The 22,849-nt window shown below is 41.4% G+C and overlaps 1 protein-coding gene across 1 annotated transcript; it reads left to right on the plus strand.

Moving 5' to 3' along the window:
- Nucleotides 1-81: 81 nt before the first annotated feature.
- Nucleotides 82-21,278, plus strand: LOC119744655 (anillin-like). Its single transcript, XM_038220718.1, has 17 exons — nucleotides 82-241; nucleotides 3,578-3,719; nucleotides 5,242-5,364; nucleotides 6,165-6,346; nucleotides 7,841-8,827; nucleotides 9,159-9,257; nucleotides 10,041-10,425; nucleotides 11,303-11,523; nucleotides 11,921-12,154; nucleotides 13,540-13,675; nucleotides 13,902-14,084; nucleotides 14,884-15,007; nucleotides 15,912-16,062; nucleotides 16,805-16,936; nucleotides 17,893-18,087; nucleotides 19,409-19,590; nucleotides 20,020-21,278. Exons 1-17 carry the CDS (start codon nucleotides 224-226, stop codon nucleotides 20,135-20,137), a joined length of 3,612 nt encoding a protein of 1,203 aa, XP_038076646.1. The 5' UTR covers nucleotides 82-223; the 3' UTR covers nucleotides 20,138-21,278.
- Nucleotides 21,279-22,849: the final 1,571 nt, after the last annotated feature.

The raw sequence follows: 22,849 nt of genomic DNA on the forward strand, positions 1-22,849 counted from the left end.
AAAAAATAAGTTTTGATTAAAATTTATATTAAGAAATACCCATAAATGAAAGAGACGGGATATTTCCCATGATGCAACAGCATCGAATGCGCATCAAATTCAAAAATCTGAAGGTGCGGCGCAGACGTAGACGTGACCGACAGAAAACCGACGCTTGTTCAAGAATCGAGTGGCTAATTTGTTTATTTTTTTTTAATTGTGTTATAAAAGAAATTGTCGATTTATGGACGAGTACACGGAGGTAAGAACTAAGAAGTAAGATATTCACTCAAATCTGAATTGGGAAAAAAATGTTGCAACCTGACGCCACCTTCACTTCAGCAGCAGTGCAGTGCCAGTGGTTCACTGGTTGTGTACAAAGTCTATGGAGTAGGATGTAGACCCGTGGACGTGGCGTTGCCGTTGGAACTGTCGAGCGCAATTGGAGTCCCCCGCGCAAGTTTAAGCTTGCGCGAGGAACTCCCGAAGCACGCAAATTACACTGCGGCATTTTAATTTGCGTGCGCACGTTACAACTTGCGCAAACATGGCAAAGGCGATTGCAATTTGACATGTTCATGATGTTTGAGAACCTTGCGGGCGGGATTTTTATTGATGAAGAAAAAAAACGTTCAAAACACGAGGGCCTACATGGAGAAATGAAATTATTAAATAGGCCTCCGGCTACTCCTAGTCCTAGAACTATGAGGCTCCGCGTGAGCGGAGCCTCATACTTCTAGAAGCCCTCAAAATTGTCTGCAGCACAAAACACTAATAAAGTACAAAAACGTCCATCAAAATGCAGACATTTCACACAGAACCGCTGCACAGTTTGCCCCTATACTCCGTACTTTACCTCTTGACATACTCACGTATCATGGGCAGAACTAACATAGGTGGATTCTGTCGGTTTTTAGGCCAAAATGATGAAAAATATGCCCTTTCCGCATACTCCTAGAACTATGAGGCTCCACGTAGTGGAGCCTCATAGGTTCAGAAGCCCGCAAAATTGTTGTCAGCACAAAACACTAATTAAGTACAAAAACGTCCATCCCAAGCAGGCCGTTTTTCACAGAACCGCTGCACAGTTTGCCCCTAAACTCCATACAATACCTCATGACATACTCACGTTATGTGCACCCAACAAACATCGGTGGATTCTGTCTGTTTTTCGGCAAAAATGATGAAAAATATGCCCTTTCTGCACTGAGCCAACCTAACACTTGAAACGAGCACGCGTGCAGAATGATCGCAGTCATTTTCGGTTCGATCGCTCGGAGCGCGCCGCGGGGGGTATGGTGTAGGAGCGGAACGATAGTATGCGCATGCGTACAAGTGCAAGTACGTACCCCCCGCGGCGCGCTCCGAGCGATCGAACCGAAAATGACTGCGATCATTCTGCACGCGTGCTCGTTTCAAGTGTTAGGTTGGCTCAGTGCGGAAAGGGCATATTTTTCATCATTTTTGCCGAAAAACAGACAGAATCCACCGATGATTGTTGGGTGCACATAACGTGAGTATGTCATGAGGTATTGTATGGAGTTTAGGGGCAAACTGTGCAGCGGTTCTGTGAAAAACGGCCTGCTTGGGATGGACGTTTTTGTACTTAATTAGTGTTTTGTGCTGACAACAATTTTGCGGGCTTCTGAACCTATGAGGCTCCACTACGTGGAGCCTCATAGTTCTAGGAGTACTTTCCGCACTGAGCCAACCGAACACTTGAAACGTGCACGCATATGATCGAGAGATGATTTTCGGTTCGCTCGGAGCGCGCCGCGGGGGGTACGGTACAGGCGAAATGATAGTATGTGCATGCGTACAAGTGCATGTACCGTACCCCCCGCGGCGCGCTCCGAGCGAACCGAAAATCATCGCTCGATCATATGCGTGCACGTTTCAAGTGTTCGGTTGGCTCAGTGCGGAAAGGGCATATTTTTCATCATTTGGGCCTAAAAACCGACATAATTCACCTATGTTAGTTCTGCCCATGATACGTGAGTAGGTCAAGAGGTAAAGTACGGAGTATAGGGGCAAACTGTGCAGCGGTTCTGTGTGAAATGGCTGCATTTTGATGGACGTTTTTGTACTTTATTAGTGTTTTGTGCTGCAGACAATTTTGCGGGCTTCTAGATCTATGAGGCTCCGCTCACGCGGAGCCTCATAGTTCTAGGAGTAGCCTCCGGCCCTAATGGAATAAATTAATAACATTTTTAAATAACAAAGAAATAAATAAAAAGGAGAATTCAATTAGCGTCGATGAAAAGAAACATTGAGCATGTTGAGATTTAGCAGTGGCAGTGCTTATCAAAATATCAGAGAAGGCGGGGGCGGGGAGTACTCAGTACTCCTAGAACTATGAGGCTCCACGTAGTGGAGCCTCATAGGTTCAGAACCCCACAAAATTGTTGTCAGCACAAAACACTAATTAAGTACAAAAACGTCCATCCCAACCAAGCTTTTTCCCACAGAACCGCTGCACAGTTTGCCCCTAAACTCCGTACAATACCTCATGACATACTCACGTTATGTGCACCCAACAAACATCGGTGGATTCTGTCTGTTTTTCGGCAAAAATGATGAAAAATATGTCCTTTCTGCACTGAGCCAACCTGACACTTGAAACGTGCACGCGCGCAGAATGATCGCAGTCGCCGCGGGGGGTACGTACTTGCACTTGTACGCATGCGCATACTATCGTTCCGCTCCTACACCATAACCCCCCGCGGCGCGCTCCGAGCGATCGAACCGAAAATGACTGCGATCATTCTGCGCGCGTGCTCGTTTCAAGTGTTAGGTTGGCTCAGTGCGGAAAGGGCATATTTTTCATCATTTTTGCCGAAAACAGACAGAATCCACTGATGTTTGTTGGGTGCACATAACGTGAGTATGTCATGAGGTATTGTACGGAGTTTAGGGGCAAACTGTGCAGCGGTTCTGTGGGAAAAAGCTTGGTTGGGATGGACGTTTTTGTACTTAATTAGTGTTTTGTGCTGACAACAATTTTGCGGGGTTCTGAACCTATGAGGCTCCACTACAGTTCTAGGAGTAGGCGGGGAGGGGACCGGGCAGTTCAATAAACACAAAGATTGCTTGGAACATGTGGAAAGTGTACTTAAGTTGTTCAATAATTAATGGAGACCAGCTTCAACTTTTTGGCCTTGTAGTAAAACAAATTAGCATTTTATTTATATTCTTAAATATAAATAAATCACAATGTCCTATGTGTACCTGTTGTAATGTTAACGTAAAGAGAATGATTATGATCCACAATTCAAGTTTTGACGTAATAGTAATCGTTTACATTATTTTTAAAATGCTTTAAATTACATTACATGTACTGTGCAATTAATAAAGTACTTATTCTTAAAAAAAATTCTACTTAATTTAGCTTACATGCTTTAACTGAAGACCCATTCGAAAATGAAGACCCATTCGAACGTGTAGAAATTAGATTTTAACGTTTACTCTAATAAGTAATATAACTGGGCAAGTACCCTAGGGTCACTTGCGTGCCAAATTATTGGAGCCCTCCAACTCCGAGCTTTTAAAAAAAAAGATCCATTTTCTGAGGGCTTGTTTTTTTGGTTTCTATTTCCAGAGACTTTTGGAGAGGACACGGGCGAGGAGCGAGAACCTTGCCAAGAAGATGAGCCAGTCCGAGGTGTCGCCTCGCAAGAGACGGACTCCGCTGACGGATGTGAACTCCTCGGACAGCGAGGAGAAGAAAGTCCGATTGGATGGTCAGTACCGATAGCCATCCCTGGTTGAGTAGACCCTAGACTGATGAATAAGACCCAATCCAGTGGACACATGGGTAACAACACATGTGGCTCTCTACTCTAGTGCCTTACTGCATGTTCATGGGGTAGGGCTTCATGGTTTGGTCAGTCTATCAGCATGACGGGAGCTGCCAAATGGATGATATGCAAGCACCCTCAGAACAAGAACAACCTTGTTTGAGGGGCGGCATACCTCTTTCTTGTATTTCTGTGTTGCACATGTTTGAACAAATTCATCAAAGGTTAATACCAATGTGTACTCGCACCAGGTCATCATTTTTATTGAAAATTAAAGAAATTTGTCCATAAACAAGAAAATGTGCTTCTAACAGTGAAAGTCCTTGTGGCTCAGCAAATCTTTGTAAATAGAGCAAAGACGAGTTGAGAATATATCTTTAGTAACACCACGAACGGTCCCTGAGTTTTCTTGGTTACGCGCACTGTTAGTAATGCGTAATTTTGGTTTTCACAAACTGATACGCAAGTCTGAAACCTGTCTGAATTATTGAATTTCTAATGGACTAAGCATCTGTTAAACTCGAGATTGCTTTTTACCAGTAACCAGGTTTTTACGTTAAATGATTCTATAACCCCACAAGTACATGGATGGAGTAAAATTGTGTCAAACCTTTCAAAGGGTTTTCTTCTAATTGTACTTCCACCACAGTAATTGCGTGTCAGTTCATGAAAACAAAAATAATCATATGCGCAACGTCATGAAGTATGCACACACAGTGCGTGTGTCAGTTCGTGAAAACAGTGACGATATGTGGCTAGTAACCTGTTTATAGCTATGTGAAGCAGCTGTGTTAAATTCTGCCCACATTGTAACATGCATGAATCGCAATGTATTTTACAGGCCTGCTAAATATTTAAATAATATTGGATGGCTTTGAGGTGGATACAAGAATATATTGCACGAGGTATGACAATATTGCACGAGTCGAAGACGAGTGTAATATTGTCATAGTGAGTGCAATATATTCTTGTATTCACCGAAAACAAGCCATCCAATATTATAATTATTATTTATATCCGGCTGATTTGATCCACAAGAAGCACAACTCAAGACACTGTCTTCATTACATCCTTTTCGCTTACATCAAACGTTTTGAAGCTGCCACTGTAATTGTTAACAACAGTGCGCGTATACCTGGCCTTCTGCGCGCTGCATGCGCGCGGCGTGTTCCGTGTTCGACGGTACGCGCGCGCTACGCTCTGTTGAGTGGTTGACAACTGTGACTTTCTATGCTCTTGATCAAGCGGGAACCAGCGAAAATGCCCGGATGACTGCAATAATAATGTTATTGCAGTCAACCGGGTACTTTATTATTGGAGTCATCCGGGAAATTTTTATTAAAGCATACAATACGCTGATTTATTTTTACCGCTGGAAGCCTGATATAAATAATAATTCATTATATTAAAATAGAAAACTTGTATTTGTTTTAATTTTTTTTAAATTTGTTTATTAACCCTACAGCCTCTCCAGTGAAGTCAGCAGTGACGCGAGGCAGTGATATGAAGCCAGACACACCGGCTATACCCTCAGTCAGGTCACGCATGAGTAAACTGGCTGATATGAGAAGAGAATGGTCTACTGCAGGTGGGTCAAACCTGGACAAAGTCCAGACTCACAAAGGAAATCACTCCATTTCAACATCCAAACCCATTGGCATTGTCCTGTCGATACACAGGCAGTCCTCTTTTGCAGTCGTGGCTAGCGTCTTGTAATGTGCACAGCAAGTTCATCCTGCCTTTTTAATGAGAGTACATTTTGTTGACACCTTATAATACATAACCTCTGTCTTCCTTAACGGATAGTTCGGAAGTGTGTAGTGAAGGTGCATGTACGCCGGTGTTGCATCCTGGGACATTTTGCGCGACAAATGGGGATTTTGTACAGTGCAAACTGTCCCACAATGCACCGTAATGTACCGTCAGTAAAATAAGACAAAAGGTGATAGGGAAACTGCAAACAGGCGATGTCAGCAGAACTTCAAAGTCTGTGCTGGATTGGCTATGCCAGTCTTCCAGTTTGCTATACTTCCTCTTTACGCATACAGTATCCTGCTCTACATTTGCTGCATTTTCAATGCACCATTGTGATGCTTCTGTTGGGCTCAGTGGTCTTGTGTCAAATGAGAAGGCTGATGAAAAGGAGTGGCTCGTTTGCCTCAGTGTGATGACAGACTAGTGTATAGTAAAAAGGCTCCTAAGACACCTAAACAGCATAGGAATTGGTCACGGAAAGCCCTAAGTTTTTGTTTGGGAAAAGTCATGCAATTTCATCGTAACATTTCTGTGGAAACCCTGATTGATAACCACTGAGAAATACCATGATAAAGTTCTTTCAAGATGGCAGGAAAAATGAAGAAAACAAATTTGATTTTCATGTATATACAGACGGGTTAGAGCTGGACTCGCCCCAGAATGTATCAGCCCCTCGGCCACGTCAGCAGGAAGCTCCACCAAGCACGACTCCCTCTGCACCCAGCAGTAGGAAGAGCAGGTTTGCTGCCCTGGCAGCCAGCATCAATAACTGGGAGGACGACCTGGACCATCCCAAGCATCACTTCCAACATGAGGTGAGATTGTTAGAAAAGACATGTAGGAACATTTCAATTACCTGGAAACGTACCTACCGATTTAATGAGAAAATCCATGCTCAAAGTGAACATAGGACTCGTGCCAAAAACCTGTGAAATTTTTCCACCTGAAATGGTATCATTCGGAAGAAAACAATCATTGAACAACTGTGCCCACGAACACAGTTGTGCGTTAGCAATGAAAGCCAGTTACGAGACCTCAAGAATTGTGCATACATTTTCTCTGTTTTCTCAAAATGTATAATATCCACTAATACTATAAGGAGAAACCGTTCTTAAGATTTTGAGAAATGTTGTTGCCTCAAAAAAAAAAAAATGGCACAAAATGCAAATGGTCCTTTATATCTTTTATCAGAGGGTGACTAACATGTGTTGTAGCCGAGTCCATAAAAAGTCTCAAGTTCATCACGAATCAAGCACAAGTTATTTTTATTATTATTAATCATTTCTGTGGTAATGAAACCAAGGATTCCTCAAAAGTGCCCTAGGCACTGTAGCTCTTTTCCTGAAGAAACCTGTAGAGAGAAGACAATGAGAAGAAATTACAGTTTTAGAGGTGGGAGGAAAAGCCCAGAAGAATATTCTGGGAAAAACCCACAGAATCAGGCAGGGACTGAAAACCCAATCCACATGTTGGCCCAGGCGGGATTCGAACCTGGGTCACAGCGATGGAAGGCGAGGAAAGCTCCCCTTAAGTCCTCCAGACTCAAGCCAAGTCCCAAACTATTTAAATGAAATGTGACAAAGGGGTTGATAGATGTTCCAGGGTCATGCTGTACCAAATTATTCCACACCAAAACAAAATTGACACTTGAAACAGGAGCAAATTATTGACTGTTGCAGTTAATTATTTCGGTCAACTCAAGATCTAGTCAATGGAAAATTGATACACAGTCGGCCAAACTAAAATATGTTGGTCAACCTTCACTCCTATTTGGTCTGGTGCGACTGTATTATTTAGTCTGAAACAGTTGTAAGTTAGTGGGGGAAGCTCAAAATTGATTATAGTTTGGTTTGTCCAAGAAGTTTAAATACGCTTTCCCTGTGCCATTTTCAAGTTTCACCCCGAAAAAAGATTTGTTTTTTCAATTGCCGTTTTCAATTGACCTATCGTCGTTTGCGAGTTATCCACGCCCCTTAGACAACCCTATGGAATTTTGTACGTTCAGTTTTGTTTGTCTCGGATTCTGTGCGTTTCGCGTCCATTTGTATATCATGTAATTGGACAATATTTCACAAGCTGCATTGAAACGATTCTACCACGATAGGTCAATTGCCATTTTCCTAGCAATATAAAAGTTAGTCACTTTTGAATGAGACATCAAACAAACAAAAACCACCACCAAATATTTTTCGTTACAGAGTGCTAATTATTTGCGGCCTGACAAATATAAGTGAGGACGCCAAAAAAGGAGTACCCATGATTTTGTTCTGTACGTAATTATTATTATTCCTTTTTAATTTCATTCAAAGGAGAAGCCACAGACCAAAAAATGGGAGCGCCCTAAACCGGTTGAAGAAATTGCCAACGACCCTCCACCGCCAAAGAAAGACAACGGCATCCTGTCCATCACTCCCAAAAAGCCAGCCCGCAACGTGAGGTTTGAAGATGAGGAGGAAGAGAGTAATAAGCCATCCCTTGGGAATGGGCAGGGTAAGGCGCAGATGAGATCACTCCCATCCAGCGGCAGCCCAGCGAGGGAAAGGAATACCTCGGGGGATCCGAATAATGGGAAGCCTGATGGAAGAGCCGAGCTGAGATCCTTGCCAACTGGCAATAGCCCGGTCAAGGGCATTGCTTATTCCAGACTGGTGGAAAAGAGTTCTCTCCAGTTCGGCAGCAGCCCAGCAAGGGAAAGGAATATCTCTGGGGATCCGAAGAACGGGAAACCTGATGGAAGGGCCGAGCTGAGATCTTTGCCAACTGGCAGTAGCCCGGCCAAGAGCAGTGCTTATTCCAGGCTGGTGGAGCAGAAACAAGACGGGGCAAAGTCACTGTCCAAGTCAGCTTCTGGAGGCACGCCTGGGAGGAAACGCATTCAGGTGTCCCTGTCCCGTGAGAGAGAGCCTTCTAGAATGGAGGTTCAGAAGCATTTTGCCCAAGAGCAGCAGCAGCAGCAACCAACTCCCAAACCCAGAGCAGCACCAGCAAGTACTGTCGCCGCCACCTCCACAGCAACTCAGCAGCCGAAGTCTTCCATCAAGCGGCTCGCACCACAGCCTGAGCAAGCCGTCAAGAAACAAGCCCTTGCAACTGAAGCCGACGCAGACCCAACCCCCAAGGAGGGAGCCGCAAGCGTCAAGGCCTACTTTGGGAGGCACAAGACGGGCGCTGCTCCAGCATCGCCGACCTCCAGCAAAGTGGAGCCAAGGGTGGGTGCTATGGCCAAGTCCATCCAGGACAGGCTTCGCCAACATCAGGAGAACTGGCACAGCAATGATATCAATACAAAGATCCAGGTAAATACTTCGTTTCAATAGTGGTGAAAGAGTGAATGAAAATAAATAGCCCTAACCCTCCCAGATCTTCAAAATCTATCAGGAAAGTTAAAAATTAGGAAGGATAGCAAAGCCACAATCATCTTACATGGACTTGGTACCCATTGGAATTTAGTGTACAATTAATGCGGGCCACTAAAGTTCAAGGAGAGAGGTTGATTTTGGAGGATTAACGATGGTTCCTTGCAAAAAACTTTATGCAATGGTCAGTTCTTACGAAGCTACAAAATCACAGAATTCAAACAGTGAGATACAAATGCCCTATTTACGAAACCACAAAATTCTGTTTCAGGAGCAAAGAAAAAAAGAGTTGGATATCATCCGGCAGAGGTGGAACCACTCCGGCAAGACTGAGCCTGCCAAGGAGGAGACTGAAAAGGAACAGCCTACGGTAAGAATCTATCATGGTCAGGGGAGGGGAGGATGTGACCAGGGGCTGAGCACTGTGAATGTTGCTTTAGGAACTCTTTGCACAAGTAACCCCTCACTCAGTTAAAGAGAGTGAGTTAATTAAGGCCGCTTCATACTCAGCACCAACAGGAACTTAAATTTGTGACTTCACGACAAGTATTCGTGCTGCCAATTTGCAAAACTTTAACACATTTCAACTTTGCAGGAAATGTTTCCTGATGTCGAAATTCACTTCACATTCGTGAGAAGTATAAACAGGCGTTTAGAAGGGACTTTAATGCACTACCATCATAATGCACTGCCATCTACTGTCTATGCATGAAGGCCATAGAGTATGCACTCTACTTTCTGAATAGAAAACTAAAATACAAATATTTTATAAGAAACAAATCATTTGTACTTTGTAGAATACAACATCGCGCCAGTGCAACAAGGTCGTAACTTCCTCTTCACCAAAGTCGTATCCCGCACGAAATGCGCTCCGTGCAACAAGGTCGTATCTCGACGTCCATTGACTTTGTGTGTACATCCGGGTTATTTTAAGTGAGATACGACCTTTTGACACTGAAACTTGTGTTTCACGTATGGCCCATATTAGGAGATACGATCTTATGGAAGGAAAACGATGATAACAGGATTTTGGTTAATAATGTCGCCTATCTTATGTGGCTTTATCACCATTTTTTTGTGTACAGCCAGTTATCTTGTAATATTTGTCTTACGCCAATAAACAAGTTGATACTAAATTTTGCTGAATGCACAGCCCATGCCCAGGGTGACCATCGCTCGCTCCGTCCCTGAGCCTGAAGTGAAGCAGGATGAGCTGGATGACCCGATGGAGGTCACGGAAGACACCATCAACATCGGAATGATGGAATCATCCATTGAGGGCAAGTCATCCTCAGATGAAGAAGAAGAAGAAGAGATGATGTCCGAAAAGGAATCTGCAGTAGTTGTTCCTCAGCAAAAAGTGGTGATGGCTGGGGGCTCAGGTCAGGGAAATGGTTCAGCAACCCCTCTGGCACCTCCAAGAGAGAAAGCCGTCGCCAAGACTACCCAACAGCCCCAGGAGACGGGACCTGCTACCCCCCTGGCTCCTCCCAGACCTCGTCGAACAAACAGCAAGCTCCTCGCCGAGGAGGAAGCCAGTGAGTTAAAAAAGTCCTTCTTTTCCCCCCGTGTTTTTAAAATTCTTTTTCTAGCAATACAACTGCTAAGAAAAGAACTATACTTAGTTGCCTTCTCCATGCTATTCAACAAATGATAAAAAAAAAATATTTTAATACATTTTCAACTTGCCTGTTTTTTTTTCCAACCAAAAAAATACCTTTTTCCTTTTTTGGACGTCTGCAACGCTCTGAAAAAAATGTGGCCTTTTTTGGGCACAAACAGATCTCCACTTTGCGAGCAGACTGGCTCCCGGTCCGTACATTATCAAGACTGATTTGTGGGATGGGAACCAGCCTATCCTGCGAGAACAGAATCATCATCTGGCAGCCAGTAATTAGAACTAGTAAAGTAATAACTCATTAACCCTAACGTACCTGAATCCATCAAAATCCACACCCCTATTTCGGGGGATTTCGGTGGATTCAGGATACCTCCATATTGCACAAACTGGGGGATTTTGATGGATTCAGGATTGTTAGCCTAGCGGAACTGCAGGATTTTGATGGATTCAGGATACATCTAAATTGAGCTGTTGGGGGACTTTCGCGGATTCAGGATCTCACCAGATTTACTCCCTCCTAACTGGTGGATTCTGATGGACTCACTGGCCATCAACATTTTTTTGAATGGCAAAATTGATGGATTTTGGCGGATTCAGGATACTTTCTAGTAAAAGAGCCCCAGGGGTTAGGGTTAATGCAACACGGGCCGATATTTTTGGTTGATATCTCATTCAAAACTGAATAACTTGTAGCAATTTAGAAAAGGAAAATATTTTTCAGGATGAAAATTTTTAAAATGGCATTGTGAAAGCAACTTTAAAAACAGTCTTCCCATTTTTTTTTTAAATTTTAGAAGCACAACAGGAAGCCCTTTCCAAACATCCACATCGCGAGGATAGCGTTGATGATGATGATGACGCAGATGACGAATATGATGAGAGTGATGATGATGTTCAGGAGTTGGACATCACCGACGTGCTGGGGGACATTGACGATCTGCTGGACGAGGCTGAACAAGCCATGGAGGCAGAAAAACAGACTGAAGCCCCTGCCCCAACCAAGAGACAGGAACAGGTGAGGACTTAGTCTTGCTCCCAGACGGAATTTGGACTTTGGTCCCCCGATGCAGCCAGTTCCAGTCCCTGACAAGCTCAGTCAATCTGCTGTAGTGGTAGAGAACACTTCCAACAACATGAATCCAATCAAGTCTTGAGAACTGTGGTGCTTGGCCTCTGAGCATTGGTCATTCAAGCTAATGCATGCGCATGAGGTATGCTATGAATGTCATTGGGTTCGAGTGCCAAAGTTCCCGAAATTCAATTTGATTCAACTTGATGATTGTGCCTTCTACCACTGCAGTGGCTTGACCGCACTTGTTAGATCTTAGAGGATTTAGAAAGGTTCCAGTATAAAAACATGTACGAGCTTATCACCTATTAAATCCGTTAACATAGTCCTTCTTGCCATGCAGCCTGCCGCACCACGAGCAGTAGCCCAGAAGCCACCCTCTGGTCATGAAGCCCGTCCCCAGCCCAGCACCACCCAGTCACCCAACCTGTACAGCATTGAGTCCTTCCGCAAGCAGGGTCCCAAGTCCCCGGCGGCTGCCAGGACCATCATAAGGAGCGACAGTGGTACTGTGGAGGCCGGCCAGGGGGTCAAACCCGTGGCGCTGAAGCCCATACCAATCAAGGCACAAATACAGGTCAGTATGTGGTAGTCATTAATCTTGGTTCAAGATTGGATTTGGATCTGATGGGCTATGCGCAAACAAGAGAGGGCGCTTTTTGACCTTCGAGAGCAGTGGATGGGACACACTGCGTTCCCATACTGGTTCACTTGCGTAAAGCGCGAAGCACGTATGATTTATTTATTCTGAATGTGCACAAAACCATAGCATCTTCGCGTGAGCATCTGGTGTTGTCGGCAGTGCATTCAAATGCATCTCCCAATGGTCTCCCCGACCCAACTGTCTCTTTCTTACCGTTGAGGGCGTACTTGTGCATGGAGCCCATTACCCCAATGCAGCTGCTCCCTGACAAGCGCAGTAAAGCCGCCGCGATGGTAGAGGTCACTATTAACAACATGAATCAAATCCAGTCTGGGGTAGTTTGGCAGCCCTGCCCAGAACATTCCAAGCATACCTCATGTGTGCACTGTATTCAAGCTATTACGTGTGCGGGAGTTTTGCTTAGAATTTCCTGGGAAGAACTGCGAGACACACATGATATATCACGTGACATTTTGCTAATCAAATGTTTGTGCCTAGCAGCTCCTTGTAATTGACCATGGATCTTGTTAACGTCTATGGTCACTGTACCTGTGAATTGTCTCGGGTGTCAATCTTTATGTTAGAGTGGTAGAGGATATTAACCCATTAGCAACTGTACTACAATGTATTACATTGTGTTTATTCACTGAGGAAAACCGCCCAGGGCTCAAGCGGTTTCGTGACCAGTGGGTTATTTCAAGTATCACATCCCATCAAACTGATCAAATTGAGGCTATTCAAAGGAAAATTTGCCAAATACTTCTTGTTAACAATTATGCAAGTAATGATAAAGCTGTGGCTTCATTGGGAATTCAGTCTCTACGCGATAGACTGACAACTTTTTGTCAAGAGTTTGCTCTGAAAATGTACAAGTCACGTAATTTCAGTTAGTGGTTTCCAGTGTCGAAAAGGAGCCACAATATGGGTCTTAGATCTTGCCGCACAGTAGATGAACAAACTAGCTCATCAAACAGATTTAGGAACAGTACAGTGCCATATCTCAATAGAACTCTGAACCAACTGTTAGTCTAAATTGTGGATTGTGACTATTTTATGTACTTGAAACCTTTTATCCTGGTGTGAGTGATTACGCGACTGTGTTTTGTGGGGGTGAATTTTCAATGTGGGTTTTAAATAAGCATTTCAAAAATTATTCAATTAATCTTAATTGAAGTAAACAATGTACTTTAAAATTAATGTGTTTTTATGGTAAAATTGTAATCCACCGTGCAGTTTAGCTTTTGGGCTACTAAATGAGTTGGAAAATAAACCAGTAATAGTAATAATAACAATTGTGCCTTTGTGTATCTATTATGCAGACCCTGATTGAGGAAGTGTCCACCCAGCAGAGTATCATCTATCAGACCAGTCAAGCCCTCAACCTGATAGCATCCAGTGTGGAGTATAAAGGGACCAGGCAGGAGGTAGAGGCTGAGAGATTGCTGCTTATTGCAGGTGGGTCAAAGAAACTAACAACCATGGGCTGAGGTAGAAAATACATAATATTGCTTTCTGCTTAAATGCAGAGATATATGAAAGATATCAACTTTTTCTCCATGATATACCGGGAAAAAAATGCCTCTCCTAATCTCTCCGTGGGAACACTGTATATGGATCCTTCGTTTCTTTTGTTTGTTTTTTTAATTATTTAGTTATTTATGTTTGTTTTTGCTAACTGCAGCTCAGAGGCGCCAAGCCTGCTTAGCTGAGATCCAACGTCTGAAGACGCCAGCCAGTGTGCGGGAGCCCAGCGCCGTGATGCAGACCGCAGAGGGTGAAGCCATGAGGCCTTGCAAAGGTTTTGTCTCTATACAAGACATACGGCTACCACTCAAGACGGAATATATCCTGTCCTCCAAGCAAGGTACAGATATTACTTCTGATACAACTCAAGTGAAGTTTGGATTGAAATAACGTTACTTTCTAAATTTCCATCAGTTGAACAATTTGCGCTAGATGCATAAATTGTAAGGGGGAGAGATTACAGTCGAACTCCAGACATTGACATTCAATATAACTTTCTGAATGGCTCTTTAAAAATCTGTTGTAGATGTACTATTTATTCATTTAATTCATGCACAACAGTATTTTAAGTAATTCGGGTACCAAATAAGGTGAAGTTTAATTTAGTGACATGGTTGCCATCTGAGTGTGCTATAAATCATTTTCCTTGTATACTGGCTGAAAAATTTTCAATTTTAACCAGTTGGTCTAAATACCCCCCCTGTCCCAGTTTGTCATGTTGACAGCAGATGAACACGTAAACTACATGAATTTCTAGCATTTGTTTGGTATTAAATTCTCATTCCTCAGTCTTATGCTACGTCCAAATTGCTTGGCTGTCATATAAAATTTGGACTCCTAAAAAAACTTGCCTCTTATACCTTATGTGGACTCTAACCCTCACACATGGCCTGTCACTGTGCAATACAACCAATGAGTTTGTATTTCACAGTCAACATTTCACACTACACCAGCATTAAGCACATGTGCCTATTAGAAGTGGCTGTGAAATAGCCAAGTAATTTTGAAGTGGTCTAACTTCAATAAATTGTTTTGTATATTTTTCCTGTTTCACAATTTCCATCTCTGCCTATTGTACTTCAGCTGTTATTTACACTAACACATGTTCTGCCCTGTATATTGTTTCCTCCTCCCTACAGATCGCATGTGTCACTCCTTCTTCCTTCTACTGCGCTGCAGAGAGCACGTCCTTGCCACTCGCATCCAGACTACAGTCGATGGAGTCGCTGGTGATTGCTTGCCATTCACCAACATCGCCAAATTGTAAGGCAAAGAAGCTCTTTCATAGTAAAGTCTTTCTTGTCCATAGTTTACTTTCTTATTTAGAATTTTCCAGTTCTTCCCTTCTAGTCCGTTCCCTATTGCTTAATTTTAGTTTTTAACATTCTCAACATTTGGTCTAAAAGTGTTTCTGAGGGCCCAATATTTCTGGTTTCCGGTCCTATGTTACCCTGATAATTGGTGTGGTGTCTTTCCCTTTTTTGTGTGGGGGTGTGTTACAAGTAACCAAATATGCATATAAAGTTTTTCCATACACGGAGAGGTTGAGTTGCTCCACTTAAATCAGGCAATTGACCTATTGCATTAGAATCGCGTCAACGCAGCTTGTGAAATATTGTCCAATTACATGATACACAAATGGACTCAGAACGTGTAACATCTGAGACAAACAAAACTTAGTGTACAAAAACTCCATAGGGTTGTCTAAGGGGCGTGGCCAACTCTCAAACGGTGATAAGTCAATTGCTTGTAAGGGCCAAGTCACATGAGAGAGCAGACAAGCAACTTTTCCTCAGATCAGTTGATTTCCTTGTTTTTACATAGAAAACACTGTATAACAAATCTTTTAAAGCTTGTAGTTTTACGGGTTTTTTTTACTTCTTGGTTGCATGCCTGTGGAAATTTACCTCAGCATCTTGGCAGGAACCATATTCACCACAAGCCAAAAGCAGTGCATCTTTCCAACAGTTTATGGAAACTCCTCAGAATATTACAAAATGATTACAATCAATTAAAAAATGTGTCTGGTTGTTTTTTTCTTGGACAATGCATCAAATAAGTTACAAGTACATTTCCTGGTGTGACTTTACTCATTCAAAAAAAAAGTGTGAAAAACCCATGTTTTTTACATGGTTTCACAAATTCTCCCATTTTTATCCGTTTTCAGCAACAACCTGGACAGCGACTTTGTGATTGAGGCCTTTGTCTTTGAGATGCAGAACAAGAGGCCCAAGGCAGCCGAGGAGAAGAGCAAACAGACGTTCTTCTCGGGTCTGACTCCCAAGAAGATACTGGCCAATATGTCCAAGGATTCCAGGGTGGGTGTTCATAACCATAGAGCTTTATTCATTTACTAGTGAGATAACGCCTCATTCCCTCACACGGAATGCTTGCGTGCCTTTAGTGAGCTCAAACATTTTGAGTTGATGTTCGTGATCGTAGAACATGTTGGTTTAAAGGTTATGACACCATTTGCCAAAACAAGGGGGGGGGGAATTGAAGGAACAATGGTACAATCAATCTGAAGCAGTTTATTTAAAAAAAACTAACCTATTTCGGCTCATAGATATTCTTTTGAAAAAGCTGTGAAAAAAGAATCTTCATTTTTGCTTGATGTAAAGTATAGGTTTCCATTGAAAGTGCGATAGTTTGGTCCTAACCATCGCAAGGAACTGATGGTAATTCCTCTTCTCGAAAAAGACAGCATACTAGGCACAACAATCTCACGGGGTGCATGATAGTATTATTTACTTACAATCAAGTAGGATACTTCCAATGATATTTTGACATATTCATTTTTGAAGTTTGCAAACCTTTAAGACAGAAAGGAGTTTTTCGAGTGAGCTGTAAATGAAAGTACGACTGCATGATGACTGCATTAGGGCCGTTTCATAAAGTACAAAAAAAATCCTCAGGGGTGCTTTTTGGAACATTCGACAAGTTTTCCTCGTACATAAACAGAGTAGGATTACATCATGATTGCACTGCGGTAAATTATTTTATCATTGCATTTCTTTGTTTTATTTATTTGGTTGTTTTTCTTTCTTTCTTTTTTTTCAGCAAGGGATGAAGACCCCCATTGCCCCCAGCCCCGGTGGGCCAGGCTATGTCCGTGCCAGTAGCTTCACCTTGGTTGGTGCTGCCAGACTGACCCTCCAAAGCTGCAGAGTCAACAGGTTCACGCTCAGCAAGGTAAGGAATGGACATCTCTATTCAAACTCTAGGCGCATAATCTTGAACGTGACCATGAATACAATATGTTGTGCATTGCTTGTATTCACAACTTGGGCGAAAAAAACTGTAATTAAAGGGAATGTACATCATTGGCTTTTGCTATTAAATATTGTTACACTGACATGTTTGAAGTTTTGTGTTCGAAAATGCTGGGAAAAAAACAAGAAAAACAGAAATGTTCAAGTAGTCTGGTTCCCTGACTCAATTAAAATTGAAATGGATCAATTTATAGATGCCGAAAAATTGCGAGGTAAGGGAACCAGTCTAGCTGGCCTGCACTCGTTCATGAACATGTAACCAATAGCAAACACAATTTGAACTGAAACAAATGGTAAATTTGGAGCAGTTGAAAAAATAGTTAGGTTTTTCCAACGGAGGTCGGCCGACCACCGTTGGAAATGAATACAAAAACACCATTTTCTTGAAAATGACTTCACACCAGGTGCCATAATTTTACAGGATGCTTTAGAGTGTCATTTACCAACATCCTAGTTAGGTATTTCGTAAAAACTTGGTAGTTTTATTTTTCAGTGTTTGCAAATGTTGTATTTTCCCTTTAACTCTTGAGTATTTTCGTGTTTGTATCCGAGATGTTGTCAAATCCTCGCCCCCTGTTACTTGTTACGTGACTTGTGATTTGGCTTGTAATGTACCGAATTACAACTCTGGAAAACGTGGAGTTTCATGCACCCACATTGGGAAACGGTTTATGCACATATATTTTGCACACATTCATTTGGAAATTGACTACTTTAAGATCAGTGCATTCAGCTTGAAGAAAGAGTTTTGTCGGTGTAATTTGTTGTTACGGTTCATATTAAGGGTTAACAACATTTATTATGTGAAATACAACTACCGGTTCTACTGAACTCTGATTTATAAAACTAATCGACCATTATTTGGTTTCATTTTAGGTTCCATTCAACTCGCCTCTAGAGGGCACTCTCCACCTGAAGATGACCTGCCACACCAACGCCAACGTGACGGAGAGTGGCTGGCTGACCATGTTTGATGACATCAGCGGCTTTGGGGCCTGGCACCGGCGCTGGTGCGTTCTGAGCGGGGGCTACATCTCCTATTGGAAGTATCCCGATGACGAGAATCGCAAAGTGAGTTTAGTATCTATTGCAAGATTTTGCTGTCAAACTTATGTAATTAGGCACTGGTTCAGCTATAAGGACTCACATTCCAGCAAATGCCTTGTTTGCATTGGACTGAAGTCTGTAAAAAGTTAACATAAGTGTTTGTCGACAATCTATTCTGGTTAGTCTTCCATGCTTCGGCACTTAGTTCAATTTGGCCAGCAGCAACTCATTCGTTGTGTAAACTTTACCATACTCTGCTACGTGACATGGGTGCATCATTCTCCGTGCACAATCAAAACTCCTTATCATTGTCACAAAATCACGGACCACAGCAGAAATATGGTAGAATTTCATGCACAGTGTGTAGGCCTAGAATAAAATGGCACTTATGTGAATTGCAGAGGTCAATTTTAGTGGCTGAGCAGGCTGACACAAAAGCGATCGAAACTTTTTCAAAGGTTTACATAGCAGTGGCCGTCCACACGGGACTATTTAGTGAACGTTGAAAATAACAATGTAATTATTCTTCCGTGACTAAATTGGCCCTGAAAAGCTCGCTGCTGCAAAGCACAAAACTTACCATCAGTGATTGGCAACTTTACCGAAAGTTTACCGGCTGGACTTGATTTGATTCAATTTACAACAGTCTCTGTAAGTTTAACCCACAAAGGTCCAATGTGAACACACCGCTAAAGATGAAGAAACTCACGAGGGAATGGTGTTCCCTTGTTAAAATGACTGGAAGAACCATTTTGTGAGGACCAATATATTGTACTTTGTACATAATTGACAATTTAGTACCCTATCCGAAATCTGATTTTGATACCCAACAAAATGACAACTTTCCTTGATACAAGCATTTTGATTTCGAAAGGTGTTATTTCTTTTCTTCTTTTTTTTCTTCTGTTTTTAAGCACTTTACTTTTCAGGTAACAAGTGTTAAAGTTTTCATCTGTATTTTGATGAACTAGGCCATGGATTTTCATAATTAGGTCATGGAAAAGTCATGGAATTTTAGGGTTAGCTCGGTGGTCGAGTGGTATTAGACATCTGCACTTGAAAGCAGGAGGTCGCGGGTTCGAGTCCCACCCGAGTGATTTTTTCCAACTTTCACTCTGGAGGTAACACACTGATTATACAGTGTTTATACGTCGGTGAAAGGCAAAACCTAATTTGATTTTCATGGAATGTTATTGTCCTAAAGGTGCAGGAACCATGTTTAATGTTCGTAATTGCTCTTTAAGTTAATTAAAATGTGTAAGCTTACTATAGACCCGTAGTGTGGTAATAGTGCTCATGAAATTCCAAACATTTAGTTTTATTTTTTGTCTTGTCTCTCACCCAGGCTCCAAACGGCACCGTAGACCTGAGAAAGTGCATCACCACTGAAGTGGCTCCCATCTCACGCATCCTGTGCGCCCGACCCAACACTTTTGAGCTGGTAACCCGCCAAGCGGCCTCCAAAGCTGTCCACCAAAGCAGGGACACGCTGGTCACCAAACACGAACACTCCGCCGTCACCACAAAGTCAGTCTTAGGCAGTTTCCTAATTACTTGGATAGGGCTAGCAGTAACACACATGTCTATGGGAGCCTGGCCGCAGCCGCTTCCATAAACGCATGTGTAATATGCAATTCATGTAGCCATCTTATTTAAACACATAGCCAAAGTTTGAACGTTGCTTTCAATAATCTTGACTACAGTTTAACAAATCAAGCTCATAATTTATCTTACCATCACTTCATTTTTTTCAGCCCTAAAAAGCCATCAATATTTTATCCGCGAATGCCAAAGAACTAGGCAGGTACCGATACACATTTGAACTAACCCCCTATCAATCTATGCATGGTCTTCAGGGTACCTGACAATGATGTCATGAGGTTGTCTCACAACAGCATCTGATTTATTTCTAATCATGATTTTGTTTCTCCCTCCCTACCTCCCCCATCCCCTCAGGCATATGCTGTCTGCAGACGTCAAAGAAGATCGCATCCGATGGATCAACGCTTTGAACAAGACACTCCTGGATCTGAGAACATGGAACCGAGACGCTGCCAGGCCCAGCTCATCTTAGTAAAATACCCCAAGTGAGCCTTACAGTATAATTGACCTCAATCCAGGTAATTACATGCTACAATATGACCCTGTTTGGTGTATTAAAAACAACTAGGTTGAACTTTATTATTGGGGTCCAATCCGGACTATTTTAAACTAATTGGCCTCATTCTACATGTAGAAACCCTAATTATTTGTCCAAATACGACCCTGTTTGGGATATATAGTGGCTGGACTAAATTGCTGATTATAAACACTGAATTAGGTCAAATATAACCAGAATTTGTTTAAGCTTATTTGTAATATTAACAACCTATGTTTATAGCAAAGTTTAGAGGTATCAACAAGAAATATTAGGAAACTGTGTTGTCAGAGCAATAGTGGTCAAGTAAAATGAAAAAAAAATGTGCATGGAAAGCTGAGAAAATATCCAGCAAATTTAAAACAAAAGCTTAAAAGGCTGTTAATCCTGAAAACTAATGAAAATACATACAAATATGACACTGTACTAAACATGTTTCTATTAGAAATACTACCTAGTGTTGAGGTTGGTAGGCAATGCATACGACGCATGAGCTACATTTGTAGTACTCCGAACAAATGTTATATTTTTTTGTATATATGTGCATGAAAATTCTGCTTCCGTGTAATATTCAGTGTTTGCCTAATTACACTTGGTAATATTTTAGGTTGCTCTTACTAATACATTTACATTTAAATATTAAAGATATTTTTAATTGAGCGTCAATATTGAGAAGATTTGTATTCCAAATTTGATCTACATTTACATGTACTCAGTTGTTTCATTGTATATTATACTCTTAGTTTGGAGCATCGGTTGTTTATAACGATCAAATTCATGGAAGAAATTCATCAAGAAGGAATGACATTTAGGTACATGTACTTTCAGAAATTACTTTTATGGCTTTTCTTACATTCGAAAATGTCACTAGCATTTATGTATTCATTAGAAGTTCCATTTACATACATGTACTTACTGCACATTAACTTTGTTTTCTCATAAGCAGAATATGTATATTTGCATAATTAAGTTAGCATGGTATACTCAGTAACTGACTTCAAATTTAGAAACTTCAATGTGCCTACATGTACTATCCATAGACATGATATTGATGCATCTTTATGCATGAACATGTACATGTACAAACAATGTAGTAATGGGCTGAAAAAATGGAGGGGAAAATACATCGAAAAATCCTGTTTTGTGCGACAAATGTTCAGGAAATTCCCTTGAGTAATTGTGTCATGTTTATGTAACTACAACATGTACATGTAACTGGTGATGTTTGATTGTTCAGTTGTTTAATCGTTAAAAAAATAATAATTTATAAATTTATATAATTTTCATTTAGCCAATAGCAAATGTTAGTATGAAATTTTAAAGTCATTGTGATATGTTTGATAATATTTTGAAATCAAATGCAAGTATCATTTAATTTTTTTTAAAGTAAATATATAACGAAGAACATTTAAGACTTTGGTGGTCTCATTAGTTTATTCATATATCGTGGTATCATTTGCATGTAACAAGGTCAAATTAATACTTAGATGACAGGTTTGTTGCTTTAAAAAACAACCTAAATACCAAGCAAATTACACTCAAAATAGCAAATTCGGTTGCATATTGTTGTTGCAAAAAGGGTTACATCCTGAAGGTGTTTTTTTTTTTTTTTTGACATTTCATGTTTGAAGCGCGGCCATATATTTCACGTCGATGCATGAGCTTGACGCTAAACTACCTGGTTTTGTCAGTGTCAAAAGTGCCGTTTGTGGAAGATTTCAATTTTACTTGAATGACACATTCTTGTTAGCCTGTTGCATCCACACTGTCTTGTAATTTAATTCCTAATTATCCATTCTTTCATAAACTGTATATAGCATGTACAAAAAGTAGTCTGCATATTTAACCTTTTTTTATTATTCAGAATCATTAAATATACTCTTCCGTCATACGTACTTAGGCGTTAAGCTTAATTTTGTTTGCTTCTAATGGTGAAATACGTAGACTTATGGAAAAGGGTAGAAAATGCAATAAATGGTAATCGTTTCATATAAGTATGTCTTCAATTTGACCAATTTTGTCCATTTAAAAATCAATTTCAATAGCTTTAACTGCAAAAGCAAGGGCAACCCCTTGCAAAATATCAAAATCATAAAATTGTGAGGAAGTCATAACTTTACATGCAAAAAGTAATTAAAAAAGCAGCTCATATCGTTAACTATAATATGGTTGAAGGCAGTCACTAAAGGAGGCTTGTTTTCAAGCAAAATTGCAGTTGGGGTTTGTTAACCAGAAAATAAACATTTTATGGGTATTACTGAATTTGAAAGTTGTAAACTTTGATCGATGATCGAAGTCGTCTCTGTTGAGAACTAATTTGGAGCATGTCCGTGATGTAAGCAGGAGCTTGTTTCCAGTACGCTTTAAACATTAGAATGATGACCTTGTAGTTGATTCTTTGTGTGATTGGAAGCCAGTGTCATTTGATAAGTTCAGGAGTGATGGAGTCAAACTTCCGTTTGTTTGAAATTACTCTGGCAGCAACCGCTGAACATTGTCAAGCCTCTTTTTCAGTTTCTGACTGATACCAATCAAGAGGCTGTTACAGTAGTCCAGTCGTGATGTCACCAGAGTGTGTACTGCTAACTTGGTGGCCTCCACAGTCAGCAGTTTACAGGCCCTACTAATGTTGATTAGGTGGAAATTTGC

Source organism: Patiria miniata, unplaced genomic scaffold (genome assembly GCF_015706575.1).
Source record: "Patiria miniata isolate m_02_andy unplaced genomic scaffold, ASM1570657v1 HiC_scaffold_12, whole genome shotgun sequence".
NCBI lineage: Eukaryota > Metazoa > Echinodermata > Asteroidea > Valvatida > Asterinidae > Patiria > Patiria miniata.